The sequence below is a fragment of the Doryrhamphus excisus genome, linkage group LG13, assembly GCF_037039965.1.
Source record: "Doryrhamphus excisus strain RoL-2023G ecotype Guam linkage group LG13, RoL_Dexc_Guam_v1.1, whole genome shotgun sequence".
Classification (NCBI taxonomy): domain Eukaryota; kingdom Metazoa; phylum Chordata; class Actinopteri; order Syngnathiformes; family Syngnathidae; genus Doryrhamphus; species Doryrhamphus excisus.
Window position 1 is genome coordinate 604,451 of NC_136369.1, and position 11,337 is coordinate 615,787.

Sequence of the window (11,337 nt, forward strand, 5' to 3'; positions counted from 1 at the left end):
TTTAAGCTGGCCCTTTAAGGCTGGCCCTTTAAGCTGGCCCTCTAAGGCTGGCCCTTTAAGCTGGCCCTTTAAGGCTGGCCCTTTAAGCTGGCCCTCTAAGGCTGGCCCTTTAAGGCTGGCCCTTTAAGCTGGCCCTTTAAGGCTGGCCCTTTAAGCTGGCCCTTTAAGGCTGGCCCTTTAAGCTGGCCCTTTAAGGCTGGCCCTCTAAGGCTGGCCCTTTAGGACTGGCCCTTTAAGGCTGGCCCTTTAAGGCTGGCCCTTTAAGCTGGCCCCTTAAGGCTGGCCCTTTAAGCTGGCCCTCTAAGGCTGGCCCTTTAAGCTGGCCCTCTAAGGCTGGCCCTTTAAGGCTGGCCCTTTAAGGCTGGCCCTTTAAGCTGGCCCTTTAAGGCTGGCCCTTTAAGCTGGCCCTTTAAGGCTGGCCCTTTAAGGCTGGCCCTTTAAGCTGGCCCTTTAAGGCTGGCCCTTTAAGCTGGCCCTTTAAGGCTGGCCCTTTAAGGCTGGCCCTTTAAGGCTGGCCCTTTAAGCTGGCCCCTTAAGGCTGGCCCTTTAAGCTGGCCCTCTAAGGCTGGCCCTTTAAGCTGGCCCTCTAAGGCTGGCCCTCTAAGGCTGGCCCTTTAAGGCTTGCCCTTTAAGGCTGGCCCTCTAAGGCTGGCCCTTTAAGCTGGCCCTATAAGGCTGGCCCTTTAAGCTGGCCCTTTAAAGCTGACCCTCTAAGGCTGGCCCTTTAAGCTGGGCCTTTAAGGCTGGCCCTTTAAGGCTGGCCCTTTAAGGCTGGCCCTTTCAGGCCAGAAACATGTAGCAACATGTCAGTCCACTTTACAAAATTTACCGGTAAATAATCCAACACTTATACATCCAATTCAAGATGGCCATCCTTCATAGTTGCAGTAAAAGTTCACTATTGGCATTCATCCCACTCTACTGTCTAGCAATGTGTTTAGCAGTTGAAATATGCATGTGCTGGAAATGGTGTGTTCCTAACGTCCGAGTGTACTCGGAAGATGAAAACTTGAGCTTTGTTGTCCTTCACATTGTCCCGGAACACATTGGGAGCGTTGTCTCCGTCAAAGGCAATATTAGCGACATCTGGTGGAAGAAGGAAGGCAAAGCAATCTCGCTACAACGAGTGAAAGACAGATCGCCATTACAAACAAAAATGCTTTAATTAGTTCATGTCATTAACAGTTCAATTGCTTGGTGGTCATTATATGCACAAGTTAGCGCCAAAATAACCAGTCCGTTTCAATGCGCGCTGTGACATAAGATGCTCATGACGTCAGCGGTCACGTGATGAAATGGTCACCATTTGGAAGCAGTGTGACTCAGGAAGACTTGACACACTTCGAGGCTTCGGGCTCATTTCACCATCTCTACTAAAAACAAATAGTTGATGGAAAAGCAGAAATCATGAAAATAATGCGTGTAACATCTATTCGCCTTCTTACAGTGTGCATGTTCATCGTTTCGTCGCATGCTTGAGCTTCATGGCCAATTTTTACACGGATTTACGCACCACATTTCCCAAAACGGTGGAAACTTTGGGTCTTGGGAGTTAACTCGGAGTTATGAGGGTGTTAGCGGAGCAATGCTGTCACCTAGTGGCGTTATGGCAGTACTGCAGTGATTTCAAATTGTCACTTTGTTCCAACGATTGAGGGAAGGTTGTCATGTAGCTATGATACCTATTAAGTATCCTCCCTGCTGCGTTAGGAACCTTGGGGGCTGGTCTACAATTGGGTGTGGAGGGGGTGAGGGGTTTCCTTGGGGCTACTCCTTTGCCCTCGGCATGGTTCTGGCTCGGTCACCCTTCTATTTTAACCGCACTAGATACAGGCACGGGACCCACCATAGCCCAGCTGTCCTCCACCTTGAACTACTTGACCAACCCATATATTCATACCGTATATAAACCACATAGAGGCCAGCCCTTTGGAGTGGGTCTCTTTAGTTGACTTATTTTTTATTGCATAATATACACAATGCCATTTCATCACACACATGGGTGAGGCGGGCTTGGCTGGGGTTCCAAGCAGCAATTGAAGACAAGGACAATCCTCCATGTCCAAAGCAGGGATGTCAGAGAGCGGGCGGCAGCAAAGATACGTCCAACAGTTGAGAGTCAGTGAAAGGGCTGCTGGAGTACACGACATCCTCGTCTGAGTTTGCAGCAGAGTCGTACAGCATGGGGTCCACGTCGAGATCCAAATGAGTCTCTAGGATGTCATCGCTCAGTCCTGAACCAACCACAAGAAAGACAGAGGAAGCAAAGTGCACAGTACGGGTCAAAGGTCACAACAACTAACCTTACATGAGACGTCACACGTTTGTCTCCATGAAGGTACAGTGCATCCGGAAAGTATTCACAGCGCTTCACTTTTTCTACATTTTGTCATGTTACATTCATGTTTTGAATATATTAAAAATAGAAAACCAAAAAAATCACATTTACATAAGTATTCACAGATCTTTCTACAGCTCAATTGGAGTCCACCTGCAGTAAATTCAGTTGATTGGACATGATTTGGAAATACAATAACTGTCTATATAAGGTCCCACAGTTGACTGTGCATGTCAGAGCACAAACGCCAAGCATGAAGTCAAAAGAACTGTCTGTAGACCTGCGAGACAGGATTGTCTTGAGGCACAAATCTGGGGAAGGATACAGAAACATTTCTGCTGCTTTGAAGGTCCCAATGAGCACAGTGGCCCCCATTATTCGACTAGTCAGGATAGAAGGAAAAATGAATGCAGCAATATATAGAGATATCCTGGATGAAAATATTGTGGGACCTTATATAGACAGTTATTATATTTTCCAAATCATGTCCAATCAACTGAATTTACTGCAGGTGGACTCCAATTACGCTGTAGAAAGATCTCAAGGATGATCAGTGGAAAAAAGATGCACCTGAGCTCAATTTTGAGCTTCATGGCAAAGGCTGTGACTACTTATGTAAATGTGATTTTTTGTTTTCTATTTTTAATAAATTCAAAAAAGTAAAAAAAAAACTTTTTCACATTGTCATAATGGAGTATTTTGTGTAGAATTTTGAGCTAAGAGATTAAATTAATACAATTGGGAATGAGGCTGTAACATGACAAAATGTGGAAAAAGTGAAGCGCTGTGAATACTTTCCGGATGTACTGTATGTGCCCTGGGATTGGCTGGCCACCGGTCCAGGGTGTACCCCGCCTCTCGCCCCAAATCAGGCTCCAGCATACCCCCACCCTAGTGAGGATAAGAGACATAGAAAATGAATGAATAACTAAACCATGTTGGTGTCATTCAACAGCTGTACTGTAATCTTACCTTGTCTAAGCTGTTGGGACCAAATTCTTGAGCGTCAACATCCTTCAGTATTCTGTTAAATGGATGGTCAAATTTATATCTGGCCCTAACGAGCCCTAGCCAGCCCTAAAGAGCCCTGGCCCCAACTCGCCCTAGCCAGCCCTGGCCCCAACTCGCCCTAGCCAGCCCTGGCCCCAACTCGCCCTAGCCAGCCCTGGCCCCAACTCGCCCTAGCCAGCCCTGGCCCCAACTCGCCCTAGCCAGCCCTGGCCCCAACTCGCCCTAGCCAGCCCTGGCCCCAACTCGCCCTAGCCCCAACTCGCCCTAGCCAGCCCTGGCCCCAACTCGCCCTAACTCGCCCTAGCCAGCCCTAAAGAGCCCTGGCCCCAACTCGCCCTAGCCAGCCCTAACTCGGCCCTAAAACCCTCCTCCAACCATAGCCCTAAAACCCTAACCCAAACATTCAAACGAGATCTATGTTGACTACTTACCCAACGGCGCAGCGCAGACTACTCATGTTTCCTTCGGTTAGCTGGTCCGTTGATACCACCATTCTCTGCCAGTCTGTCTTCTTCCTCTTTTGTTTCAACGCTCCAAGGCGTATTACTGCCCTCCACAGGTTGGGCACAAGTGTAAGAAGGCTGGGGGGGCTGGGGCGAGGGAGTGGGGGGCTGGGGTGTGGGACGGGGGAGGCTGGGCCTAAATGTAGAAGGCTGGGGGGCTCGGGGACTGGGGTGTGGAAGGCTGGGCCCAAATGAGGAAGGCAGGGGGTGAGGGAGGGGGGAGGCTGCTATTTCTACTTGCTATGTACTGCCAACTAGGGGTCACTTTAAAGTAATGCTATTCTACTCGGTAAATACCACCATCTCGTGGTCACTTTAATGGACTGCTGCTTCCAACAATGCAATCTCAATGGGCGACGTTTTTCGCCAGTAACTCCCCAACGAAAGGTCGTATAAACATAGAACCGACTTCTGCCTACACAAATTCAGCTGCAAGCTTTCCGTTGAGACCCCCAAGCCAAACAAACTTGGGTGCCCTCATTCCATCCCAAGACCTGCAAAACATCCTTACCGCCAAAGGACAAAACCCCTGAGACTCCAGCGCTACCCCCTGGGTCAGCACCCAGCGCAAACGCACGAGGAAAGAGAAAAACCTTGACCAAGGTCAGCCACCGGGAGAGGAATCCGGCGATTACGGTGACCAGCTGTCCCTGCTCTTGGATCTGATGGCGCGAGGGGAATCGGTTCCCCCCACTCCCCCACCAACCCGGGCCACAGAGGCCCTTCGGCGTTGGGAGTCAGAATTCGCTTTCTGTTGAGAACCCTAAGAAATTGAAAAATAGAATCCAGGAATATGAACCTGTAAAACCTGTAAAACCTCATCCCAAGACCTGCAAAACATGCTTACCGCCGAAGGACAAAACCCCTGAGACTCCAGCGCTACCGCACGAGTAAAGAGAAAAACCTCGACCAAGGTCAGCCACCGGGAGAGGAATCCGACCATTACGGTGACCAGCTGTCCCTGCTCTTGGATCTGATGGCGCGAGGGGAATTGGTTCCCCCCACTCCCCCACCAACCCGGGCCACAGAGGCCCTTCGGCGTTGGGAGTCAGAATTCGCTTTCCGTTGAGAAACCTGTGAAACCTGTGAAACCTGTAAAACCTGTAAAACCTGTAAAACCTGTAAAACCTGTAAAACCTGTAAAACCTGTAAAACCTGTAAAACCTGTAAAACCTGTAAAACCTGTAAAACCTGTAAAACCTGTAAAACCTGTAAAACCTGTAAAACCTGTAAAACCTGTAAAACCTGTAAAACCTGTAAAACCTGTAAAACCTGTAAATCCTTATCCCAAGACCTGCAAAACATCCTTACCGCCGAAGGACAAAACCCCTGAGACTCCAGCGCTACCGCACGAGGAAAGAGAAAAACCTCGACCAAGGTCAGCCACCGGGAGAGGAATCCGACGATTACGGTGACCAGCTGTCCCTGCTCTTGGATCTGATGGCGCGAGGGGAATCGGTTCCCCCCACTCCCCCACCAACCCAGGCCACAGAGGCCCTTCGGCGTTGGGAGTCAGAATTCGCTTTCCGTTGAGAACCCTAAGAAATTGAAAAATAGAATCCAGGAATATGAACCCTGTGAACCCTGTGAACCCTGTAAAACCTGTAAAACCTGTAAATCCTCATCCCAAGACCTGCAAAACATCCTTACCGCCGAAGGACAAAACCCCTGAGACTCCAGCGCTACCGCACGAGGAAAGAGAAAAACCTCGACCAAGGTCAGCCACCGGGAGAGGAATCCGACGATTACGGTGACCAGCTGTCCCTGCTCTTGGATCTGATGGCGCGAGGGGAATCGGTTCCCCCCACTCCCCCACCAACCCAGGCCACAGAGGCCCTTCGGCATTGGGAGTCAGAATTCGCTTTCCGTTGAGAACCCTAGAGAAATTGAAAAATAGAATCCAGGAATATGAACCTGAATATGAACCGACATTGCTTCAAACAATATTATGTGTGTTAGCCTGTTAAACTATTCAATCTGCAACATTTTACACACACACTGAATGTTGAACCTGAATTTGCCAACAAATAGTTTAACGTCTGTCACCCCCTTGTGACAGCTCTTAGTTTTCCTCAGTTCCTCGTTCATGCCCTTGTTTTGTATTTCCTTCCTGTGTTGCTCTGCTGTGTTTTCAGTTGATGTCCATTATCTCCCGCACCTGTTTCTCATTATTTGTGATGCCTATTTGGTTCAGGTGCGCGCTCCTTTCTTTGTTGGGTCATTGATGTTGTTTTCTCTGTTGAACATGCTAGTGCGTTGGTCTGCTGCATAGTATCAACAATAAATGCCTTTTTACCTGCTATTGGGTCCTCATCTCTGCATCCTGGGGTCGTGCCGTAAAGCTCCCAAGCCGGAACGTGACAACCTCTCTGTGCTAACCACAAAAAAGAAAAATAATTATCTAACCAGATCATTTAACTTTGAGACAGACAACATGTGGTGCTAAAGTTAGCTTTCTGCTTGTTTAAAGCATCGGCAGCTTACCGGAGCAAAGGTAGCTTAACACACAGCCAGTGCAATCCTAGCCTCAAGAGGCTGACACTGCACTTCCTGCAAGCCCTCCAAAATGCACGCCAGGTCCTCAACAACCAACCCCGCTGCAAATTAAAACAACCATGGCTGCGGTCACATGATGCACCGTCACCGGTACACGCCCAGTAATTTTATGCCTACCTTTCACATACGCCGCTGATGGCACGACAGACCAGAGCCCGCCACCGGAGCGCGCCAACACAGCCTCGACAGGTGAACAGCAAGGAACAATGAGCGCCCCGGTGACGCCAAGACCCATCAATAACCCTGGCACCGCCTCGCAATCGAGCCCCAACAGCTGATGCCAATTCAGGTGGAAGCGCAACAACGCTCAACCTACCAAAAATGCTGCACATGTAATTCATGTGGCAGCAAGAATATCTGTATTCATTAGTGCAGTTCATTAGTGGAGTGGAGTATTTTGAGGTAAGAGATTAAATTAATACAATTTGGAATGAGGCTGTAACTTGACAAAATGTGGAAAAAGTGAAGCGCTGTGAATACTTTCCGGATGCACTGTATGTGCCCTGGGATTGGCTGGCCACCGGTCCAGGGTGTACCCCGCCTCTCGCCCCAAATCAGGCTCCAGCATACCTCCACCCTAGTGAGGATAAGACATAGAAAAGAGTTTCTACCGGAGTGTCCACCAAACTTGACCTAAGAACCCAATGTAGCATGAAAACCAAATAAGACCTGAGACTAGTGTGCTTGGATATACGCAGCGCTCACTTTTGCATCACATCTGCCTCCCGTTTCTGCTGCTCAGTCGAGCGGTCGGAGTCTTTGGAAGTGAATTTAGCCTCATGATCACCACGAGGACATTTGCTCGGAATCAGCATCTGCAACAATTGCATGTGAAGTCTGGTGCGAGTTAAGACTAGAATGAGAGATCGCCTACCTTGAGTTCAGCTCGAAGAAGAATCTGACTCTCTGGGGAGGCGCCATCCAGATGGAACCACTGATCCAGGACCAGTTCTGGTTCCGAGAGCAGCTCTCTGATTGGGACGACTAAGGAACCCATGGGCAACGTCCAGCTGTGAGAGAGCTGGAGAAACAAAGTGTAAAGGTAGTAATACAAGTCAAGTTTGTTGATATCACATGGTGGAAATACTAAAAATAATATTGTTAACTTACCTTGACAACAACATTCTCTTCTCTAGGGTCATGAACCAGGAAGCAGAACGCCTCATTCCACTGAGGTGATGTCGTGCGATCACACACCTACAGCAAAGATGGACGTGTTAGTCCCGGATGCCAATACCCTGGTTATTATTTGGCTAGTTGCCACGCTTAGTAGTCTCACAGTAGTTTTGTGGGATGTTTTTCCAAGAAGCATATCCGCTCCCCCTTTTGGCTCTTTTCCACCTGTTGACACGCCACATGGGTCATAATAAAACACAGATCATGCCTCCTCAGTACCTCCTCGACTCACTTACTGGTAAACCATCTGCTTGTTCGATGAAGACAAACAAAAGTCCCACAGATGGAACGGCTTTGTTCTGGTAGGACTGCCTGGAGTAGAACTTGAGAATCTGAAGAGAATGGTTCGATATTAGTATTTTTTATAGTTGAATGAAGCATTAGTACGCTTTTTCTTCTTCTGGAAGCACCCCCCTTATCCAGTTGGTCTGCCTCCGAGGCTGTTGGAAGCCATTCCAGGATCAGGTGAACGCGACCTGACTTGACATCACTGAGCGTGTACTGATACACTGATACATAAAACACACACAATCCTTTGAATGCTTGAACAATTCAATGACAATAATATAAGCCGTTTCCATACCTGATCCGTGTACTGAGAATCAATTATGTCCTTCAGTTTGACCTTCAGCCTGCATGTTGAGAAACATGACAATTATTTCAACCACTTGATAATGGAATGGATTTCTTTTCTCTAATTCATGTTTATTTTTATTTATTTACACTGCAATATTTGATATTTATACATATATATTTAATATCATTTGCGTTCTACATGAATGTTCTAAATGATTCCAACCATATCAAATTCTACAACCTGTCTTTAATATACTGTAAGTGTGTGACATAATTTTTCTTGTGAATCGGACAATAAAGTGTAGATAAAGGAGGATGGCGGTGCTCTTCTCAATACTGGCATCGCTGCGCTGGAGGTAGTAAGCAGTATTATCAAGCAGTTGCAGTATGTGACAGTATCGATAATAACAACACTACTAATGTGTACTGGAAGCAGTACCTTCCCATAAAGTCATCCTTCATGTCCATGTCTTTATCAAACACCTCCAGATGTAACCTGATGGAGCAACAAAACTCATCATTTATCATCTGGTACATGTATTCATAATGTGACGAGTTGCTACTTTACTGTGGCCAGCAAGCTTTCTACAAATGGATTAAGGATTAAATATTCTAAAACAAAAGATGCAGATTGGGCATTGATACTTTTATGTTGAAAGAACTCAATTGTACATCAATAACTCCTGTAACCACAAATCTCACTCTCTCAATTTCTGCGGCAGTTTTTCCTTGTGTATGGAAGGCATCAGCTGTCATTCAATATATAAGAACGTAGATCCTTGTCCGTTTCCAATTTCAAACCAATCTTCGACTTGAAAAAAGGTTTTGACACTGTAAAGCATAGAATAACCTAAACCATGTTGGTGTCATTCAACAGCTGTACTGTAATCTTACCTTGTCTAAGCTGTTGGGACCAAATTCTTGAGCGTCAACATCCTTCAGTATTCTGTTAAATGGATGGAGAATGCTGCACATGTAATTCATGTGGCAGCCAGAATATCTGTATTCATTAGTGCAGTCCAAAAAAGGAAAAGCAAGGCGATGGGGGCAGAAGGCATACCATGGAGCAGTCCAGAGACAAAAGAACTCCCAAAATCAGCTGGAGGAGGTCGCGGTCCACTGGGCAGTACACTGAAAAAAAATTTGGAGTGCCATTTACTTGAGCAAAGCTAGGTAACAATTTGCACGCACAATTCCCAAGCAACTTTTCCTTGGGAAATACTCTGGTCAAATTTACTTTTTTTGAATGAAAAAGGTACTCTTTGCTAGTAAATTTGACCCCAAACTACCCTTGAATCTACTTCAAAATCCATATAAATGTACTCGCTTTTCAGGATTGTTTAACTAGTTTTCCCTGACTTTATTTGGAGCAAATTATAAGTAATATTTACATGATTTAAGCTACCACCTACACCACTTTTCTAATATGATTGTGTAGTATTTTTTTTAAGATGGCCTTCTTTGAATGAAATGATCTTAACACATCTTCTACAAAACATTATTTCAAACCAGAACAGCTTCACTGCATTTGTACTAAAGCTGTATTTACTTCCAGATGGCGGTGCACAAAAACACAACACAGCCACAGGTTGAGGCACCTGTGAAATTAATTCAACATTTCATAACTAAACCAAAGACCTGGGATTTATTCCCTTAATTGGGAATCGTATTATTAGAATGATTATTTTTGACTTCCACTTTCCTCATGCAGGTATGGACTTCCCACACTAGTGTGCCAGTCGCCTCCTTCTGGACGTTTGGTGTCTACTATACACTCAGTTGGAGTCCACCTGCAGTAAATTCAGTTGATTGGACATGATTTGGAAATATAATAACTGTCTATATAAGGTCCCACAGTTGACTGTGCATGTCAGAGCACAAACGCCAAGCATGAAGTCAAAAGAACTGTCTGTAGACCAGCGAGACAGGATTGTCTTGAGGCACAAATCTGGGGAAGGATACAGAAACACTTCAGCTGCTTTGAAGGTCCCAATGAGCACAGTGGCCTCCATCCCTACAGTGAAGCATGGTGGTGGCAGCATCATGCAGCAGCAGCAGGAACTGGCAGACTAGTCAGGATAGAAGGAAAAATGAATGCAACAATATATAGAGATATCCTGGATGAAAATATTGCTGCATTCATTTTTCCTTCTATCCTGGCTAGTCGAATAATGGGGGCCACTGTGCTCATTGGGACCTTCAAAGCAGCAGAAATGTTTCTGTATCCTTCCCCAGATTTGTGCCTCAAGACAATCCTGTCTCGCAGGTCTACAGACAGTTCTTTTGACTTCATGCTTGGCGTTTGTGCTCTGACATGCACAGTCAACTGTGGGACCTTATATAGACAGTTATTATCTCAAGGATGATCAGTGGAAAAAAGATGCACCTGAGCTCAATTTTGAGCTTCATGGCAAAGGCTGTGAATACTTATGTAAATGTGATTTTTTTGTTTTCTATTTTTAATAAATTCAAAAAAGTAAAAAAAAAAACTTTTTCACATTGTCATAATGGAGTATTTTGTGTAGAATTTTGAGGTAAGAGATTAAATTAATACAATTGGGAATGAGGCTGTAACTTGACAAAATGTGGAAAAAGTGAAGCGCTGTGAATACTTTCCGGATGTACTGTATGTGCCCTGGGATTGGCTGGCCACCGGTCCAGGGTGTACCCCGCCTCTCGCCCCAAATCAGGCTCCAGCATACCCCCACCCTAGTGAGGATAAGAGACATAGAAAATGAATGAATAACTAAACCATGTTGGTGTCATTCAACAGCTGTACTGTAATCTTACCTTGTCTAAGCTGTTGGGACCAAATTCTTGAGCGTCAACATCCTTCAGTATTCTGTTAAATGGATGGAGAATGCTGCACATGTAATTCATGTGGCAGCCAGAATATCTGTATTCATTAGTGCAGTCCAAAAAAGGAAAAGCAAGGCGATAGGGGCAGAAGGCATACCATGGAGCAGTCCAGAGACAAAAGAACTCCCAAAAACAGCTGGAGGAGGTCGCGGTCCACTGGGCAGTACACTGAAAAAAAATTTGGAGTGCCATTTACTTGAGAAAAGCTAGGTAACAATTTGCACGCACAATTCCCAAGCAACTTTTCCTTGGGAAATACTCTGGTCAAATTTACTTTTTTTGAATGAAAGAGGTACTCTTTGCTAGTAAATTTGACCC

General features: G+C 46.0%; 1 protein-coding gene and 1 long non-coding RNA gene across 9 annotated transcripts; both read right to left on the reverse strand.

The window, feature by feature from the left end:
- Nucleotides 1-1,144: 1,144 nt before the first annotated feature.
- On the reverse strand, nt 1,145-3,016 carry LOC144901611 (uncharacterized). Its single transcript, XR_013629658.1, has 2 exons — nt 2,304-3,016; nt 1,145-2,234 (listed from the first exon to the last, which is right to left on the reverse strand). It is a non-coding gene; the product is annotated as an uncharacterized LOC144901611 (long non-coding RNA).
- A 139-nt stretch (nt 3,017-3,155) lies between these two features.
- Nucleotides 3,156-10,834, reverse strand: LOC144901623 (extended synaptotagmin-1-like). 8 transcript variants are annotated; one of them, XM_078795732.1, is made up of 12 exons: nt 10,773-10,834; nt 9,221-9,291; nt 9,055-9,127; nt 8,600-8,656; nt 8,168-8,216; nt 7,821-8,085; nt 7,688-7,749; nt 7,519-7,605; nt 7,283-7,429; nt 7,114-7,223; nt 6,831-6,985; nt 6,585-6,732 (listed from the first exon to the last, which is right to left on the reverse strand). In XM_078795732.1, the coding sequence occupies exons 4-12, from the start codon at nt 8,626-8,628 to the stop codon at nt 6,716-6,718; spliced, it is 921 nt and encodes a 306-aa protein (XP_078651858.1). In that variant the 5' UTR covers nt 8,629-8,656; nt 9,055-9,127; nt 9,221-9,291; nt 10,773-10,834; the 3' UTR covers nt 6,585-6,715. The 8 variants fall into 8 exon arrangements, 7 of the variants coding, with proteins under 7 accessions (XP_078651863.1, XP_078651858.1, XP_078651859.1 ...); XM_078795733.1 differs by having other exon boundaries at nt 6,627-6,985; nt 7,821-7,916; nt 7,995-8,085; XM_078795734.1 differs by having other exon boundaries at nt 6,651-6,720; nt 6,889-6,985.
- Nucleotides 10,835-11,337: the final 503 nt, after the last annotated feature.